A 20662-nucleotide genomic window follows, 5' to 3' on the forward strand; every position below is an offset into this window, starting at 1 on the left:
AACCACATCAACCAAGACAATGAGTCTGAAGTCCAATCCTCAGCCTGTGCTGAGAAATCCCGGTGTTGACATGTCTTCTGGATAGAGAACCGTAACAGTGAAGGCAGACAATGATTTATGCAGATGTTTGTCTTCCCTACTAATTGCTAAAACCATATTATGTGCCCAATCTTCACATCTCAAAGATCATGTTGAACTTTACAAGGTAATAGTCATGTAGGATCCCCTCCACTCACTGTACTTTAATTCATGTATTTTTTTCTCCTTGAATTATTTAATCTCAGCAATTATTTTTCAAATTTCTCAACTCTAAAAATATAAGCCATAATGAAGCAGGCACTAGAAATCCTTTTTTATTGAATGTATTTGAAGAGCTGCAACACATTCTGGTTGTTCTGTTGATTGTAATTCCCAGAATGAGGAGTTGATTTGAACATAAAACACCACAGCTGCAAAGAGACCTGGAATGTTAACAGTTTCATCTCCCTACTCACTGCCTCAAAAATCAGCACTCCAGCTTACCACCCAAACCCTTATTCCAATTCTTTCCACAGTTCTGATCCTGTTGTTGAGGCCATCTGACATTTCCCTGCTCTAGGCATAAACTTCAACCCCTTCCTTCAGCCCACAGCTCACTTTCTGCTTCTCACCCAGTCCCCAACCCAACATTTATTCCTACCCCAACCTCACCTTTATCTCCAGCTTGAGAATACACCCTAACCCCTTTTAATGATATGAACTGCACTAGAAAGAGACTTAGAGGAAGCAGTACTAAGTAATGGAGAAGACACGGTACCCCTAACCCATGTCCCAACTTGCTCCCCCTTTGAGCTTCAGTCTCTGTCAATAAAGAAGCTATGCACTGCTAGAAATGATAATGAAGGGGATTTGGGGGCACTGTGCACTTATCTTGTGTACTGATTCCCAAGAACACACTAACATTTCTGATCACAGATCTCCCTGGCCACACCCCCTCACCAAGGCTGGGATCACCACCTTCAGTCCAGAAGAAAATATGGGGCTTACAACATTGCATAAAAACACTGGTCCATGATGATTTATTCACAAGCTGAAAGAACAAGTGCCTGCATGAGTAATAGGTAGATTATGATTGCTAGTTTTTAATAAGCGGTCACCAACGTCATGATTTCTTGTGGTTAAAACACCTCTAAACACCTGCTTCACCTGGCCCAAGCCTGAGAGTGACATTTGCTGGATGCTATTACAGTAACCCACTAAGACCAAGATGATCTTTGGGAATGGCATTCAATGTTCAAGAAGTGATATGCTGGCTGCATGACCACAATGCCCTGTCCTTCTTAGGTATGATTAAAGAGGCCATTAGAAAAGGCCAGGAAGTGAGCAGAAAATGAGCCATGCCCATAAATGTATGTGGCAACAACTGTGCAAGTGGCTGGTTTCTTGGACTATGCCTGGAATTGTCCTGCACTGCCCAGCAGCCAGCAAGCATAAGCCCGGCATGCTGCCGGTTCCAGCAGTCCCACTGTGGCTTTGAAATTTGCTAGGTGTGATAGCTTTCTGGCTAAGTACAAGGGAAAAGGTGATAGGAAAAACACACCCAACTCCAAACAGGTAGCTACATACAAACCAAATGATAGTTTTGAAATCGAGAATTGTCCAGCAATTTTACTCAATCCAGAAATTATCTGGTTTTATCTGTAGCAGGCTACACATTTTCCAAATGCCATAGAAATACAGTTGCAGTAAACCAGACACAGCCTTAACTGTAAGCTTTTCCAACATAGAACTGCTGAAAGGATCTTATGTGACAAGTTAGAGAATAGTGAGTCAAAGCTAAGCAAGTATCTGCTTGAACAAACAAATGTTATGCTTTGTTTTTCACTGAAATGGAAATAGGTCCTCCTGTTCAGGACCTGAGTGCCCCAAAACTATATATACATGTGCCAATTTCAAAGTTTATGGGAAGCCTAAGTAAATACACAAAAGATGATTTGCTATACAAGGGGCCATAATAACAGTTTCAAAGATAATCAAGATGCCCTCCTCCCTGCCACAGAGGAGAGAGTCTATCTTGGCTGGCTACATAATTGAAAAGGTTATCCAAAAGATCGTTGTCCATCACTGGCCTTAACCTCCAGGAGTTGAAGAAAACATCATTTAAAGAGAAAATTGGCAATTTCTATGCTCTAAATGCCCTATTTCACTAAACAGCACAAAATAATTTACTGATTACCTACTACCTGTGTTTTAAAAACTCTAGAAATGCTGTAGTCTGTGATAGTCACATATGTAGTTATGATAGGCTATTGGAATAAACCACAAATGATGGGGTGGGAGGCTGAATTTAAATGAGCAGTACACTTTTGAAACATTATGAAATTCATTCAAACGGTTATAAAGTCATTTGACTTGATTCAATCGTCTGTGACACAACTGTTGAAAATCAAACATGTGGATATTCAAATTAACTATTAAATGTTCAATCTTATATCTTGCTATGTTTCACAGAGTGTGCTCATGAGTCCCCTAGCTTAAAATAATTTTAATGACCTATATATAGGAAATTTATAAATAACCAAACCTCTTCATAAAGATGGTCAATGCACTTTACTGACTAAAAATATCAATAAACCTGGCATCTATCATCTCTAGCACAAAAAGTAGTGTTTAAAATTTAGTGACAGAAGATTTTAATATCCTTGAAAGGGAAAATACGACTATCAGGCATTCACTATTTTGAAAACACTCTACATTCAACAACCAACAGGAAAACAGAGGTGAGACTCCCACTCTTAGCAGCCATAAGACTCCCATCTCTTCAGGAAAGTCAATTCCTTCTTAAAAGTTGTCTTATAAAATTACTTTAATTTATTCTAATTGCAACCATAATTCCAAATGCTAATTACAGAATTCCTACAGAGAGGTATTCAGTTTCAGATGTGGTGAGTCAACATAAGAAAATATTATGACATACAACTAGAAAAATTTTCATTATTGAGCTACAGAAACTTGCTGTAATACTTCCAGATTTAATCAGTTCTGGACAATTGCAAATCATATTCCTAAAACAGCAATTCACTTTCTGTGAATGAATTTGATTTTAGAGTTCTCTTAAAGGTAGCCTTAAATAAAGTTTAGGTAACCACCTGATAGAAATCAGAATTCAGGAACCAAAGTTCCAGAAACAAACTTGAAATACAACCAGATTCAGAAGGGGAATCACTTGCCTAGATCAATTTGGTGGTACAATCTTCAATTGCATTTACCTATACTAGCCCTCAGTGGGAAAAAAAAAAACATTTTAAAGACCCTGAAGTTGTGTTCCCTTATTATATGAGTGCATTAAAGATGCATTACAATTAGGAAAGCTCTGGAAATGTGCAGAAGTTCTCCTTTCCAAATGACAGTTTCAATTAACCTGTGAGCATCAAATAGCCAGCCGGTTTGAGAGGTCCGAGGTGTTGAACTTTAGCCTTGAGCCAGACTGGCAGCAACACTGATACCTAGGACCACAGACCTAAACTCCCCATAAACTCCCCGAGCCTTTCGTCAACGCTTTGCCTAGTTGGAAGAGAAAAGGTTCCATTTAGTAACAAGGATGGAGGCCTTGAGCTGAATACTTTGACAACTTTCCGCGGGGGAGGTCTGGCGCTGCCCTAGAATCTCCCGGGGAAAGAAAGCTCTGAAACATGGGGAGAGGCGAGAAGGAGGAGAAGAGAAAAAGGAACAGGGAAAGGAGTGGGAGGGAAGGGGGGCCAGGGCTGAGAGGAATCGGGGCCCCATGAACGAAAGCTGTGCACACCCCACTCCCTCTGCAGTTCCACTTTTGTAGCGTGGACTCGGTGTGGGTCGCTGCGGTTCCAGCAGATCCAGTCCATCCCAATGTCTGCTTTGTGGCCATTCTGGACACTTGCACCCAAGGCATCTGCCTTTCCCCCCCACTGCTCTACCACACCCCCTCTCTGTGCCTCCCTCTGTACCCGGATTTTCAAGGATGCTGTCTCCAGTTTACTGCCAGAGCTAAGCCGGGTTTAGCAAGGCAACAGCTAGCCCCGTGGCCGGCGTGGGGGCCACGGGGACGCCCCTTCCTTCTCCTGAGTTTTCCCTAGCCTGAGTCCTGCTCCGCCGCGCCTCCCAAGCCCTCCATTGGGAGGCCCCAGGCCGAAACGCATACTCCAGGGAACAGGCGGCCAGGCGCCCGGGGCCAGGTGGCTGAACCCCAGAAAGCGAAGGGAGGGGACTTTCCTTTCCTTGGAGGCCCGCTCCCGCTGGGCACCAGTGGCAAGGGGACAACAGCCTTTGTTCTCCCGGGGCTTGGCGAGGCTGCGCTGCTGAGGCACAGCGCGGGCGGCGCTGGGGCATTGGGAATGCTCACTTTTGCTCATAGCATGTGGAAGGTTGCAAGCTCCTGTCCTCTAGGGAGGAGGCTACAGAGTTAGAGAGTAGGGGGCGTGTGGGGGAAAGAAGCGTGGGGGAGGGGTTTTGCGTCTTGGCCAGGCTCTTTGTTTGCTTGGGGGGCGGGGAGAGAGGGTTGTAGGTGGATCCGGGCTTGGGTTCTTACAGTGGGGCAGATTCCTGAGTATGTCACCATGTTGCACCCGCGCAGCACACAAATGCACACTCGTGGACTCTCACACACATGCACTCGCACAAACCGTGTGCCAGCGGGTAGCAGGCAGCCCTGTACCCGGCGCTCCGGGCTGCAGCAGCTTCGGCTGCCCGCAGCGCCGCCTCCGAGTGTCCAGAGGGGGAGTGGAAGAGGCTGGAGGCATTCGCGGGGCGACAATTCCACGAGGAAAGAAGGAAAGTGGTGCAAACACAGACCCCCCCCCCCAGCGCCCCTGATTCGCCCTTTCTCGCCCAGGGTTGCAGAGGTCATGGGCAGCTTATGCTCTGGGAGAAAGGCCGGGAGCCGTGGAAGGGCGGAGCGCACTCGAGGGGGGCGAGGAAAACCAAGCGAAGGGAAGCAGGCTTACTCGGCAGGCAGGCTTACCCTTAGAAGCATCTTTCTCCTCTTTGGGCTTGGTCACCTTTCCACTCATAGATCCCAGCTTGCTTCACAAATTTCGCCCAGGAGACAGAAGTCCTCGCCGAGGGGGCCGGACTTGGGAGAGTGCTTAGGGCGGCAAGTCTGGACCGAGAGCTCCCCTCGGTGTGGCTTTGGGCGGGATCCGCTTTCCCCCCACCGTTGCCACCGCTGCTGCTGCCTGTGAGAGAGTGGGGAGGAAAGGAAAGAGGTGAAGGAGGAGCCGCTGCTGCCACCGCCGCAAGCTCCAGCGGCCGGCCACGGGAGGAGCCGCTCGCCAGGCTTAAGAAGTGGAGAGACAAAGCGGCGCTCTCTCCGCGTCCCTCGCGCGTCTCTCCAAACCGCTCGCCCGCCTGCTCGCGTGGAGCCGCACTCCCAACCCCGGGGCCGCCCAGAGGGGCATCCGGCACTCCTCTGTTCTGCCGCCGCCTCCGGGGCCGCGGGCCGCGCGGGGAGTTGCCTGGGTGGGCTGCCCCGCGCGCCAGCGGGCTGCTTTCCCCCCTTTCTCAAGCCACAGCGGGCCGCCAACTCAATCAAAATAAAAGCCCAAGGACAGTTTTTTAAAAATCAAAACAAAGACGAAAATATTCATTTAAAAATAACGAGCCTCTCCGAAAAGGAAATGTTTGAACATGTGATAAGCAACGTGTGAGCCTGTTAACACCGCATAACCGTGCACCTCCTTGCCCGCGGAGACTCTAGAGGGGAGGGTCGCACCTTCCTTCTGTTCAATCAATTCACAGGTTCTTATTATTTTGCTAAAAGGGGGGCCCGAGTTGCTCATGGCAGAGGAGCAGGGACCGCTGGCCCTTACCTGCTCTCTCTCCCTCACTACACCAACACCCCCTCAGAGCTCGCCTGTTCCCTCTCTAGCACTCTCCTTCCCAACAACTCTCGGGTCTAGGAGCTGTGACTCTACACGGCGACGCCTTCTACATTCGCGGCAAGGTGTGGGCTCACCGGGAGCGGGGCCGGAGAGGGCGGGGCGGCACACAGCCGCCAGTCCGCTGTAGTAATGGGAGAGCTCGCCAGGGGCGCGCGGACGTCAGCCGGCGGGTTGTCAAAACCCGGGTGAGCCCCCAGGAGAGGAGGCGAGCGTGTCGGCCGGACATTCCCCATCCCCTTTGGGGCACGCAGGGCCCATGGGCGCTGCCGGAGTGCACTCGCACGGTCAGCAGCTGAGATCGGAGCCCTGCGACCACCCTACACCCCCCTTGCCCCCGTTACCCCTCTGCTCCCAGCAGCTGCGGTCCCCGCCGCTCTCTCCAGCTTGCTCTGGTTGCCACCTACACTTTGGGAACTCCGCTGTTGGCCACAGCCTGCAGCGAGCAGTGGAATCTCACTCTAGGAGTCGGCGACTTCTCTCCTCCAATGTCCAGCTGCCCAAGTTGAGATAGCTGGGATCTCTGTGAGATGGGCGCGCTGGGATCTGGGTGTCACTAGGGCACCCAGAGAAACTGACAGCAGCGGCTGCCACCTCCCACCCCCTCCCCCACAAGCAGGCCCCTCCTCCTACAGCTGGACGCTCTGGTTGGCAAACTGCAAGTAGAGTGCCCAACCCCAGAATGGCCAACCCCATGCAAACGGAGTGAGGTGGGACTGGGGCGAGTATTGGAATAAGTACGTATCGCCTGGGACACACTAGTCACAAAACATATGTAAGGTCCCTGAATATTTCAACTGGAAGGAGAACTGCTCAGAAAATGTACAAGAGGGGGAGGACTGAGATGGAGAAAGAGCCAAACAAAGACAAGGAAGGACAGGGTAGACCTGAGGCGTCCTGGGAAACCCTTTTCCCGATGGCCTTTTCGGGGCGCACCTATACCCGGAAGCCTGAAGCTATGATGAGGGACTGGGATGGCCGCTGGCAAGACTCAGAGTCATCCACTAATGAGGCCATAGGCTCCAGACTGGCAGTGGAGAGGCGGCATCCACTCCCATGCAGAAAATCTGTTTCCCTTTCGTCCCACCCAACCCCAGCCACTCCTTAATTCAGTTTCGTTAATGGCATTAAACAAGGCGAAGAAATTATATAGATGGATTAGTCCTACTGAATCCCAGGCGGTAACCCAATTACAAGAGCCTGCTGTGGCTTTCAAGACCGAGAGTGGTCTGCCCGTTGCAGCCAGCCTGGGCCTAAAGGTCGGCAACCCTCTAAATGAAATTTGCAGCCTCTGTCCTAGGTCTGGGAGGAACTCCAGGCCTGTTTTTTTTTGTAAATAATATCTAATAGTTAGGAGGTTGATGACACAATGTGATTATCCAACCCCAGATTAGACCATTAATTAATATCAGTACTCCAGGGGGAAAAAGGAATTTCTCTTCAAATGACTGGAGTTCAAAGGGAATGGAGAGTCGGGTGGTTTTAGAGAAAAGGTAGAGGGGCAAAAGACACAGTCCTTAGACAGTTTACACCCAATAATAGTCAGTTACCATGGATTTAGTGCCTACCCTGTGCCAGCCAGCATACTAAATACTTTACATCATTATCTTATTTCATCCTCACCACAGGCTTAGGACATGTTGAGACTTTGTTATTTCCACTTGACCAATGATTAAATTGAGGTTCCAAGAAGTTAATCAACTTGCTGGTAAGTGGTGGAGCCTGGATAAAAAATTAGGAGAGCCAGGATAGAAATCAGGTGGGTCTCTTTTTAGACACTGCTCTTCTGTTAAGTCACATGGTCTCTCAACATTCCAACTGGCCTCTTAAAAGGAGGTGGGAAGCACATTTTTACTGGACCTATCTGCCAATCCTAAACTCTTAGATCTTTTTGAATTCCCTTAACTCAGCACGTTCTAACACACTCTCTCTCTCCCCCCCTCTCGTTCTCTCTCTCACTCCTCCTCTCCCTCCCTCCTTCCCTCCCTCTTTCCTTTCTTGTATACACATAACATTTGCTTTTTCCCCTTTACCCCAGTAAGCAACAAGAATTTCTTTTAGGAAAAAGTCAGTCTTTGTCTTGGGAGATCTTAAGGATCATACTTATGTCTATCCTGCCTCAGCTTTCCTGCCACATTAAATTCTCCAAGAAAGTTCTCTGCACAGATCAGAACTCCCCCCACCACTCCAAGCAATATCACTAATGGCACCTCCAACAAGTGTAGCTTCCTGCTGGAAGCCAGATATCTTCCTGTTCTTTGAAGGAAACTAATAGTTGACATATGACTAAAGCTAGGTTAGTTAATATAATTGAGGTGAGTTGAAGAGAAATATACTTGGGAGTATTAGTGGACTCTGTCCATGAACACAAAGAATAAGTCAAATATGGATCACTTTGCTACCTGCAAAAGAAATAACCAGAAGACAAAGAAAATAAACACTTCACGCAAGAAAAATATAGTGATGTGTGTCCATATGGGGACAAATCAATGATATCATAAGGGCATTCATGGCACAGACCAAAGAATATGAATATTAAAGTGTCAGGTCAAGCAATCTCATCTAAATGAAGGCCCTGCTAAAGGAGGCCACCAGGATTCTCTTGTGAACGGAAAAGGGGCTTTCCCCTCTTCAAAACCCTGTGAGATGTTTAATATTGTATGAAAAGAATGTTGGCACTACCTCAGAAAAAGGCATGCTCCAGTCTCCAGCCCCCAAGCTACTTGGTAATTTGGTATGGTCAGCTGGAAGGTTTGACATCTGTGACAGGGCATTAGGAGAATGGTCTTTTCCCTACCACCAAATGCACTCACTCTTTTATTATTAAAAATATTTTTTAAATTTATTTTTAGAGAGAGGGGACGGGAAGGAGAAAGAGAGGGACAGAAATATCAATGTGTGGTTGCCTTTCATGTGGCCTCCACTAGGGACCTGGCTTGCAACCCAGGCATATGCTCTGATTGGGAATCCAAGCAGCAACCCTTTGGTTCGAAGCCCACATTCAATCCAGTGAGCTACACCAGCTAGGCCTGGACTCACTCTTTGTTTTTTTAAAAAAGCTGATTTATTTCTAGACAGAGGGAAAGGGAGGGAGAAAGAGAGGGAGAGAAACATCAATGTGTGGTTGCCTCTTGAGCACCCCCTACTGGGGACCTGGCTCAGAACTCAGGCATGTGCCCTGATGGGAATCCAACTGGTGACCCTTTGGTTTGCAGGCTGACACTCAATCCACTGAGCCACACCAGCCAGTGCCAAACATTTATTTCTCACAGTTCTGGAAACTGGAATTCTGAGATCAGGGTGCCACCATGGTTGGATTCTTCATAAGGGCACTCTTCTTGATTTAAAGATGGCCTTTTGGTTCACTGGCCAGTGCTCAAGCCACTGAGTCACACCAGCCAGGGCCAAATGGACTCACTCTTGAGGCATCAATAAAGCCCTGGCTTAGTCTGTAGCAGTTCCTTTTCCCCACCTAGATCCTTCTGCCCTGCCCCACTAGGGTGAAAGGACCTCCACTTTTCAGTGTAGCAATTTGCACTACCTGATCACTCCACTTTCCTCTGCCCTGTCACTATGGTAAAATAGTCCCATCCATGTTGTCTCTGCCCTTGCTATGGGAGAGAACTCCAAACATCTGATAAAACTTGGGACACAACTTCTGTGCAGATGAATAACCTAGTCCTGGAATTAAATCAATATTCTATAATAAAATGCTGCATGGCCACACCTCTAAGAGAGCTGGGGTTATTTTTCTGGAGTAAGGGGCAGAGGCTTAAGTCTTTGGTATGAAAATGGTAAAGATCCCAAGAGTCTCATGCTCTTAGTCCTGTGTCTATTTCATACCAGTGCCCAAAATGCCTCCAGACACCAGACTCTGGATCCCATGTTTTCTCGTCCTCTCCCAGCTCTGAGCAGTATTTCTAGGCAAGATTCCATGAGGTTTCAATGTCTGCACTGGAGGCTCCCATTGGGGTAAGTGGAGGCACAGAGGATAGATACAATTTGGGCTTTTTTCCTGACAGGTTTGGACTAGCTGAGTATAGTGCCGTTGTCATCAGGCAAGACCAAATTAGATGTTTTAGTGACAAGACTGCTTCTCACTCGACCAAATGTGTTTTTCATTTGGGGGGAAAAAAACACAGCAGAAAGCCGGTCCAAAAAGAAGCAGCCTGGCATAAACTACACTTCCAAGCAGGGTACCTGAGCAAGAAAGGCCCACTGGACTAAGATCTGGACATTGGAAGTCACTTTAATTTTAAGCTCATGTCTCAGCAATGTGAAGTTTGAGATCCAAATACTAGAGGGATCTGCAAGGATTCATTTCTGATTCAAACCCTACAATGTTGATCGACATCACAATTTAAGATTGCTTTCTACTGGAATCCCAGGTAACCTGGTGAGTTTCTGTGAGATAAGCAATGGGTAGGATAATCTCCAAAGATAGTAACTGTGGCATTTAGCTTCCACCTGGCCCTCTTGGGATGTTTGTTTGGGGAAAGCCAGGCTCCAGGCGTGCAGTGTGCGTACCCTGAGACCATAGTGCTAGAGAGTTTACATCTCGGATCTCCAGCTGACAGCACTAACTGAGCTCCTGGACAACAGCCAGTGTTGACCGCCAGCCAAGAAAGAGACACATTTTGGATGTCCAGCACAGGCAAACTACCAAATGACTGCAGTCCCAGTTCACATCTGACTGCAATCTTGTAAGAAAACCCCTCAATGGAGAACTCAATGGATCTCCTCTCAAATTCCCAACTCACAAAATTATGAGCAAAATTAAATGGATAATTTTAGCTGCTACACTTTAGGGTTAATAGGCTATGGAAGAACAGGAATAGTAAATGGAATAGTGACCATCAATTTCTCCTAAGCCTGTATGCATATGCCACTCCACCCTCTAGAGGTCATGTCCTGATGAATCCAGGCTGGCCTTGTGACTTGTTTTTACAAATAGAATATGGCCAAAGTGATGCAATGCCAGTTCCAAGGTTAGCCTTTAAGAGACTTGGCAGCTCCATGTTCTCTCTGGGGGAAGTCAATCACCATGTAAGAAGGCAGACTCTCTAAGACCTGTATTGTGTGGGAGCCCAATCTGGCTAGATGGAGAGACCATGTGAAGGAGAACTGAGGAACCAAACTGATGGTAGGAATCAAGGCTATAAACATAGGACCCCAGAAAAGCCATCAAAGTCCCAGAGATTCAAGCTGTGAGGCTCTAGACTTCATGGAGCAGAGAAGATCCAGTCTTGGTGTGCCCTGTCCAAATTCCTGACCCACAGAACTATGAACAAAATGGGTTTTTTTTTTGAGCCACTCAGTTTTAGGGTGATTTGTTATACACAGCAACAGATAACTGAAATGAGAATGCTAGAATGACTCTTGCACCAAGCTGTCTCTGTTTCTTGGTCTTCTATAGACTAGAATGGGACTTTAGAGTGGAGAGAAGTTATAAGAGAGATGTCAATGATTTTCTCCAAAATGGCTTCACACTAAGACCTTTCCAATCTTGGATGGACCTGGAGAATATTATGCTAAGTGAAATAAGCCAATCAGTGAAAGACAAACACCATATGATCTCACTTATATGTGGAATCTAATGAACAAAATAAACTGAACAAAGTAGAAACAGAGGCATAGGTACATAGAACAGACTGACAGCTGTTGGAGGGGGAGGGGGAAACTGGTTGAAAGAAGGTGAAGGGATTAGCCAAAGAATGTATATGTGTGACCCATGGACATGAACAACGGTATGGGGACTGCCTGGGGAGTGTGGGTGTAGATGGGCAAAGTGGGGTAGAGTGGGGATAACTGTAATAGCATAAACAACAAAATATAATAAAAAATAAATCTTAGCCTTGGCTGGTATAGCTCAGTGGATTAACTGTGGGCCTGTAAACCAAAGGGTTGCCAGTTTCATTCCCAGTCTAGTGCACATGCCTGGGTTGTGGGCTAGGTCCCCAGTTGGGGGTGTGTGAGAGGCAACTACACATTGATGTTTCTCTCCCTTTCTTTCTCCTTCCCTTCCACTCTCTCTAAAAAAATAAATAAATCACATCTTTATAAATAAATAAATAAATAAATCTTAAACTAAAAAAAAAAAAACACCTTTCCAATCTACATCAAACATATATGTGATTTTCTGCCTCCTGTGAAATTGAACATTTGGACCATTGTAGTGTGATGTTAGGATGCCTGTAAGGAATAAACATCTTTAAATATTTTGCCACTTTCTTCTCCAGTGAATAAGAAAACAATGAAATAGAGCTTGTTCAAGGATCTACTCTAGCTCCAAAACAGGGAACACCATTGGGCAGCATCAGTGCTCCATCCAGAATCCCTATCAGTGCACATCATTCAGAAGCTCCTGTGTCAAGAGGAATGGCTAATCAAAAGTGGCCTTTTCCTCACAGCATGGTCCTGATTCTCTATGCCAGAATCAGAGGACTGAGTCACTGTCTGTCCCAGTAAATAATACACACAAAAAAGACCATGGCCTCATTTAATTTCCAGAAGATTTTCAAATCCTGTTCTTGCCTCCATTATAGTGGGTTTACTGACAATACTAACAGAAAACACTTCAAGGAGAAAAAAATTTATTTCTTGAAAATTTCTTGGGTATAGTGGTAAGTAGCTAGCACACTTTCATTTGCCCATAGTTTGACTCCTCAACGAGACTGTAAGCTATTATATGACAAGTACTGGGTAAAACTCTTCTAAGACTAATCCCTCCATGCCCACCCCATGGTTTGCACAGTGCCCAGCACATCAAAGTCACAGTAAAGAGCCTCATCATTGTAACACCATTTATTTAATGTACGAGGTTTCTTGCTCTGTACTAAATATTTCTCCAGATTATGCCATTCTACACTCAAAGCAACCCTCTGAGTTAGTGACTATTATTTTCTCCATTTCCCACATAAAGAAACCTGAGAGGTGAAACAACCTATCCAACATCACAGTAAACAGGAGCATCTTAGACTGAGACTGAAGGAGACCTTCTGCTTCCAAAGTCCCTGCTTTTTCTACTATATGACATTGCATATTTTGTAAATATTATGGAATAATTAGTGCCTCTAAAATTTCTCCAAAGATAAAGCCAAACATTAGAGCAAGAGCAGAGATCTCAAGGCTTATATGGCCTTCATTCATTTCCTGGCAACATGTGACCCTCCATGAAGTAGACATGGATGGGTGCTGTTCCAATTCCCTTTCCAGGAAGAGCTTGCAGCCAGTTGTGGGGAGCAGTGGGGTCAGTGGGAAGCCTCCACCTGTCAGCTCCTTCAGGGTCCATATCAAGTGTAGAATCCTGGCCTTGCCTGAGGTCACCTTCCTAAAAGCAGCCCACATCTGGCCAGTGAGCAAGATCTGGCTACTTCAGATCAACATAGGCTCTCTGACAGACACTGCTCTCTCTATAGCTCCCCATCTGATTGGCCAAGGCTTTGCTGGTCCTGCTGCACAGTGTAACTTCTCTTTCTGCTGGATTCTGCCACCTCTCCTTTCATTGTACAGTTGTTGACTCCTAAAGAACAGACTTCACAACAAACTCCCTTTACTTTTAAAGATGCCAGCCTGAGATTCCTCTCTCTTTTTCTCTCCAATTGTCTTATTGCCCAGGATTTTAGAAAAGAGAGATTCTGAGAGTCTACCTCTTCCTCTAGCCACTTAAGTGAACTTCACTGTGTCACAGGTGCTTTTTGCCTCTGACCTCCCCATCTTTGGGAAATTGCTTGGAACCTACTTTGAGGCCTGGATTTACACATGCCAAAGAGCCCTGATACCCAGCTGATACTGATATGACTGTTACATTTTAGGGAGAAAAGAGTCATTTGAAGATAGTTGAGAAATATCAAGCCGAGTTTCTAACAATGAGACACTTGTACCTGCACTTTTTTTCACTTGAAATTGTTTGTAACCCAATGGGTGTGATTTACCTGGTGCAGAATGGATAGGCACCAGACACATGGTCTACATGATTGTATCCAGCACACTGCTGGTGTCACTGGACCTACCAGACTGCAGCTAATTGTGATCTTCTCTAAGGAACACTCCCTACTCGGTTTCCTACTTCTGTAATTCTTTATTTTTCTCCATTCCACTTGTGTCAGTGCAGCCTCCTTTTTCCCATTTCATCTTCTTATCCCCTCTCCCACTGCTGGGGTCCAGCAGGACTCTATTACTCCCCTCACCCACATTTATTTATAGACACAGATAGTAAATTGGTGGTTGTCAGAGAGGAGAGGTGTTGGAGGACTGGATGAAAGAAGTGAAGGGATTAAGAAGTATAGATTGGTCGTTACAGAATAGTTATGGAAATAGAAAGTACAACATTGGGAATATAGTCAATAATATTGCGATAACTACATATGGTACCAGGTGGATACTGGAAATATTGGGGGGAACACTTTGTAAAGTATATGATTATCTAACCACCTATATTGTATGCCCAAAACTAATATAAAATAATATTGAATATAAACTGTAATTTTGACAAAAGATAGATATTGTCACCCTTCATCTATGAATACTGAAAAAGGCTGGAAAGGATCATTTTATCGCTCAGGTTCCCAGAGCCAGTAAATAGCACTAGCAAGATGTGAACCCAGGTCTTTCTATAGCAAAATGCTATGCACTTTGTACTGCCACATGCTGACACAGTCAAGAAGACTTACCTAACAGTCTTGGCACTGGTTGGCGTGGACCAGATGATTCTCAAAGAACGCATGACTAGTCAGTAAGTGATGGTCTGGCTTTGGTGTTAGCAAGGAAGACAACTCTGAGACCAAAATTAAACTATGCCAGTCAAGAGATCTATGCTATTGGGACCCAGTACCCAAAAGTCCTCTCCAGGGACCAGTTTAGCCCTACCAATAATCCTGCATTGCTACACTTTGGTCTTCCTGCTGGGGCACAGTGATAGAATGTCTGTTGTCAGCTCAGCTACTACTGCCATTTCTGAAAAAGGCCAGAAACCAGGTCACCCAGAAGACACTTCCTTATGTGGCTTCAGGTTGAGTTTGCCACTGAGAGAAACTCATTAAAGTCTTGGAAGGTGGGAGTAAAGCCATTAGAAGTCACTATTATCAGAAGTCTGTAACAGTCCACACAGCCTAACAGATCTCTCTATGAGCTCCTACTCCCTGGTCACCTTTTGCAGCTAGACCTGATGCCTTTTCAGAATTCATTGGGGTGAGATCTGGCTTCCTCACCCCCAATGCTTCCAGTTGAAGTCATTAGAGACATATGTCTGATCCTCTTGTATGAACCTTCTCAACCTTCACTCTCCTAGATCCTCCCAAGTTGTATGAGCATATTGTATATTTAAAACCCCTTTTATGGCAATATTTTCATGCTATACCCATACTGATACAGATTCCACCCCACCTGGAATCTCACTGCCAGTCAAGTGTTACTATAAAGTGACTCCCTGGGAAGTCATGTAACTAAGGTCCAGTCACATAAAGGCCCCCCTTTTTTTCCTTCATAAACCACAGAAGATTTTTGGAAGATGATAACCTAATTCATGAGTTGTTTCCCATTCCTAGTTCCCGGCTGCTTACCCATCCTCAGCTAAATAGCTACTAAAGCCTATGGAGAACTGCATGTGAGTGAGGTCCTAGACATTGTGGGAGTTTCAGGAGAAAGAAATGTTCTCACCCTGGCCGGTGTAGTTCACTGGACTGAGTGCAGGCCTGTGAACAAAAGGGTAGCCAGTTCAATTCCCAGTCAGGGCACATGCCTGAGTTGCAGGCCAGGTCCCCAGTAGGGGGCACATGAGAGGCAACCACACATTAATGTTTCTCTCCATCTTTTTCTCCTTCCATTCCCCTCTCTCTAAAAGTAAATAAATAAATTAGCTATTTAAAAAGAAAGAAAGAAAGAAAGAAAGAAAGAAAGAAAGAAAGAAAGAAAGAAAGAAAGAAAGAAAGAAAGAATTGTTCCTGAACTTTCTCTTTAATGCTGAGCAAAGTCTGGACCCAGCACCAGAAAAATCCAGCACAAGGATAACCAAGAGGTTGGGGAAATAATACCAGACCATTTCTCCACACTCCTACATCCCCAAGGGGTCAAGAAAGAATGAACCAAAGCAGCAGACCAGGTCAATTAAGGAAGGAAGAGGCAAGGAGACCTGGGAAGAGGGTGGCTGCCTTCAGGTATTTCATTCCCACCATCTGAGGGTCCACTAGCACTTGGAGGAGCTCTCAAAGATCTCTTTCATAGTGAGCTGACCCTGATAGGCTGACAACAAAATAGTATATAGCCAACTGTGCAAGTCCAGCCATGCAACCAGAGGAAGGTTGAGTAGGCAATGCATGTCTAAAGAAATAAACTGATTGGACAGACAAATGATAACTTGAACAACAACAGTAATAATAACAAAATAGAACATATACAAAGATTCATGTGTAGCATAAAAAGAGACTTTCTGGAACTACAAAATATGATTCCTCAAAGAAAGAGTTCAGTAGATGAACTGAACAAGAGGGTGATCACTGCTGAGACCCAAAATAGTGACCTTGAAGATCAAGTGGAAGAAGAGTCACAGAGTACCAAGTCAAAAACACCAGGAGAGGGAAATCAGGAAGGAAAATGTATGAGACTTGTAGATCCTGGAGAATGATAAGTCTTCTAGAAGAAGATGGAAGAGACAGGGGGAAAGGCAGTAATTTTCTCAAAAGATACTTCAAGAGAGATTTTCTGAGTATAACAGTGATAGAATTTAAATAAATAATTTAAAAGATGACAAAATAATATTGAAAGTTAAGAAATACACTGCTAGAACACCACTGGGTCAAAAGTGAAATTACAATCTATAAAGCAGTAAAAAAGACAACTTTATTCTGAAACCTACCTAGCATAATGAACGCTGTACTCAGAAAAAAATTACATTTTTAAATGTCTTCAATATTAACAAACAAAAATGAAAAGGTAAAGGAACTTAGTATTCATCTTAAGATATTTGGGAAAACCACTTGGAAAAGGTTTTAACAACAAAGAAGCTGGAATTAAAAAATAATAAAAAATTGTTCTGTGAGAAGACTAAACAGATAACCCTCTTGCAAGACTGATTAAGGGAAAAGAAAGAATAAATATTGACAAAATGGGAAGGGAGGAAGTACACACAAAGAATTAAATAATTATAACATGATATTACATTAAACTCTACAGCAGCAAATTTGAAAACATAGAGAAAAAATAATTTTTTAGGAACCAAAATTAACCCGACAAGAAGTATCAAATAGGTTAATTATCAAAAAAGAGATCGGAAAGGTGAATTAAATAGTTCTGTTAAAAAAGTAGTCATAACATATTGGTTCATAGGTTCAGCCAAAAGACTGCTCAACCTAATAAATGAATTTGGCAAAAGAGTGGGATACAAAGTCAATATCCAGAAATCAAAGGCATTTTTGTATACCAACAATGAAACATCAGAAGCAGAAATAAAGAAAAAATCCTATTTTATATAGCAAAAAGAAAAATAAAATACCTAGGAATAAACCTAACCCAAGAGGTAAAAGACCTGTATTCAGAAAACTACACAACACTGAAGAAAGAAATCAAGGAAGACACAAACAAATGGAAACATATACTGTGTTCATGGATTGGAAGAATTAATATCATCAAAATGTCCATACTACCCAAAGCAATTTACACACTCAATGCAATAGCTATTAAAGTACTATTGGCATATTTCACTGACATAGAACAAACACTTCAACAATTTATATGAAACCATAAATGACCCTGAAGAGCTGCTGAAATTTTGAGAAAGAAGAGCAAAGTAGGAGGGATCACAATACCTGATACCAAACTGTATTACAAGGCCACTGTGATCAAAACAGCCTGGTACTGGCATAAAAACAGGCACATGGACCAATGGAACAGAACAGAGAGCCCAGAAATAAATCTAAGTCTCTCTGGTCAATTAATATTCAACAAAGGGGGCGGCAACATAAATGGAGTAAAAGTAGCCTCCTCAACAAATGGTGTTGGGAGAACTGGACAGCTACATGCAAAAAAATGAAATTCAACCACCAACTTACACCATACACAAAGTAAATAAATTCAAGGCGGATAAAAGATTTAAATATAATCCATGACACCATTAAAGTCCTAGAGGAGAACATAGGCAGGAAAATCTCAGATATTTCACACAGCAACATTTTTACTGATATGTCCCCTAGAGCAAGGGACATAAAGGAAAGAATAAACAAATGGGATCTCATCAAAATAAAAAGCTTCTGCATGGCTAAAGAAAACAGTATTAAAGTAAAAAGAGAACCAACCATATGGAAAAGCATATTTGCCAATGATGCTTCAGACAAGGGTTTAATCTCCAAAATATATAAAGAACTTACATGACTCCACTCTAGGAAGACAAGCAACCCAATTAAAAAATGGGCAAAGGACTTGAACAGACACTTCTCCAAGGAAGACACACAGAGGATCCAGAGACACATGAAAAGATGCTCAGTATCGCTAGCTATCAGAGAGATGCAAATTAAAATCACAATGAGATACCACTTCACACCATTGAGAATGGCCACTATAAACAAAGCAACAAACAACAAGTGTTGGAGAGATTGTGGACAAAAGGTGTCTCTAGTGTGCTGTTGGTGGGACTGCAGACTGGTACAACCACTATGGAAAACAGTATGGAATTTTCTCAGAAAATTCAAAATGGATCTGCCTTTTGACCCAACAATTCCCCTGCTAGGATTATAACCTAAGAACCCTGAAACACCAATACAAAAGAAACTTTGCACCCCAATGTTCATAGCAGCACACTTTACAATAGCCAAGTGCTGGAAGCAACCCAAGTGCTCATCAATAAATGAATGGATCATAAAACTATGGTACATTTATACAATGGAATTCTATACACCAGAAAGAAAGAAGGAGCTCCTACCCTTTGCAACAGCATGGGTGGAACTGGAAAGCATTATGCTAAGCGAAACAAGCCAGGCAGTGAAAGACAAATACCATATGATCTCACCTTTAACAGGAACCTAAACAACAAAACAAACAAGCAAGCAAAGTATAACCAAAGACAATGAAATAGAGGACAGGCTGACAGCGACCAGAGGGGCAAGGGGAGGGAATTTCAGGGGAAAAGGGGAAGGGTTTGCAGGAAGTAGTATAAAGGACACTTGGACAAAAGCTAGGGAGGGTAGAAATGGGAGGGAGGTGGGGAGGGCTGGGAGTTGGGCTGAGATAGGAGTAAAAGACAGAAAACTGTACTTGAACAACAATTAAAATAAAATAAAAAATAAATAAAAATAAAATAAAATAACATATTGGTTCATCTGTTTTATTTCAACTTAAAAAAAAAAGTAATTTCAATGTCATTTAAACTATCCCAGACAATAAGGATGAAGGGAGGCCCCTGAATCTTTTTTTTCTAGCTTTATTGGGATATAATTGACACATGACATTGTGTACCTTTAAGGGTGTTCAATATGATGATTTGATACACGTATATATTGAGAAATGTTTACCAAAATAAAGTTAGGTAACACACCCATCACCTCACATAATTACCATTTTGTTGTTGTTGTAGGATAAGTGAGAATATTAAACCTCTACTCTCATAGCAATATTCAAGTATGCGATACTTAACTATATCATCACATAGTACATTAGATCCTTGGAACTTATTTATCTTATAAATGAACATTTGTGCTCTTTGACCAACATCTTTCCATTTACCCCATTTACCCTGGCAACCATCATTCTTCTCTCTGTTTCTATGAGCTTAATGTTTTCAGATTCTACATACAAGTGACATCAGACAGCATTTGTCTGTATGTCTCTGACTTACTTCATTTAGTCTAATGCCATAAAGGTCCATCCACATTGTAAAAAATGGCAAGATTTCATTCTTTTTATGGATGAATAACATTCCACTGTGTGTGTATGTATACATACATACATACATACATGTATGTATATCTCACATCTTTTTTAAAGATTTTATTTTTAGAAAGGGGAAGGGAGGGAGAAAGAGGGAGAGAAACATCTGTGTGTGGTTGCCTGTTGTGTGACCCCTTCTAGGAACCTGGTCCACAACCCAGGCATGTGCCCTGACTGGGAATTGAACCAGTGACCCTGTGGTTTGCAGGCCTATGTTCAATCCACTGAACCACACCACCCAGGACCTCATGTTTTCTTTATTCATTCATCTATCAATGGGACATTTATGCTGTTTCCATGTCTTCTCTATCGTGAATATGCTTCAGTGAACATGTAAGTGGAGATATTACTTCAAGATATTGATTTCATTTTCTTTGGATATACAGCCAGAAGCAGGACTGGAAGGATCATATGGTAGCTCTATTTTTAATTTTTTGAAGACCCTCAATACTATTTTTATAGTGACTGCACCAGTGGACATTCCCACAGCAGTACACCAGGGCTCCTTTTCTCCACATCTTCACCAGCACTTTTTATTTGTTCCTTTTTTTATTATACTCATTGTAATAGTTGTGAAGTGATATCACATTGTGGGTTTGATTTGCAATTCCCTGATGATTAGGGATGTTGAATACCTTTCCATGTACTTGTTGGACATTTATATATCTTCTGTGGAAAAATATATATCCAGATCCTTTGCCCACCTTTTAATCAGATTTTATTTATTTATTCTTTGCTATTAAGTTGTGTAAGTTCTTTATACATTTTAGATATTAACTATTTAAATGATTTGAAAATATTTCTCTCCCATTCTATAGGTTGCCTTTTCATTTTGTTGATTGTTTCTTTTGCTGTGC

At 43.6% G+C, this 20662-nt stretch overlaps 1 protein-coding gene and 1 pseudogene across 2 annotated transcripts in view; one reads left to right on the forward strand and one right to left on the reverse strand.

Annotated features, from left to right (window-relative positions):
• The window catches only part of FGF13 (fibroblast growth factor 13), a 514186-nt gene extending 508288 nt beyond the window's left edge, over positions 1 to 5898 (reverse strand). The window contains exons 1-2 of one of the 2 annotated variants that reach the window (XM_028522509.2): positions 5823 to 5898; positions 4976 to 5189 (exon numbers count right to left, since the gene is read on the reverse strand). In XM_028522509.2, coding sequence (XP_028378310.1) covers positions 4976 to 5024 — 49 coding nt within the window. In that variant the 5' untranslated portion in view covers positions 5025 to 5189; positions 5823 to 5898. Of the gene's footprint in view, positions 1 to 4975; positions 5387 to 5822 lie in introns of those variants that run through there. The other variant, XM_028522511.2, reaches the window with a different exon arrangement.
• A 1114-nt stretch (positions 5899 to 7012) lies between these two features.
• The window catches only part of LOC114504961, a 103242-nt pseudogene continuing 89592 nt past the window's right edge, over positions 7013 to 20662 (forward strand).

This window comes from Phyllostomus discolor, chromosome X (genome assembly GCF_004126475.2).
Source record: "Phyllostomus discolor isolate MPI-MPIP mPhyDis1 chromosome X, mPhyDis1.pri.v3, whole genome shotgun sequence".
Taxonomy (NCBI): Eukaryota; Metazoa; Chordata; class Mammalia; order Chiroptera; family Phyllostomidae; genus Phyllostomus; species Phyllostomus discolor.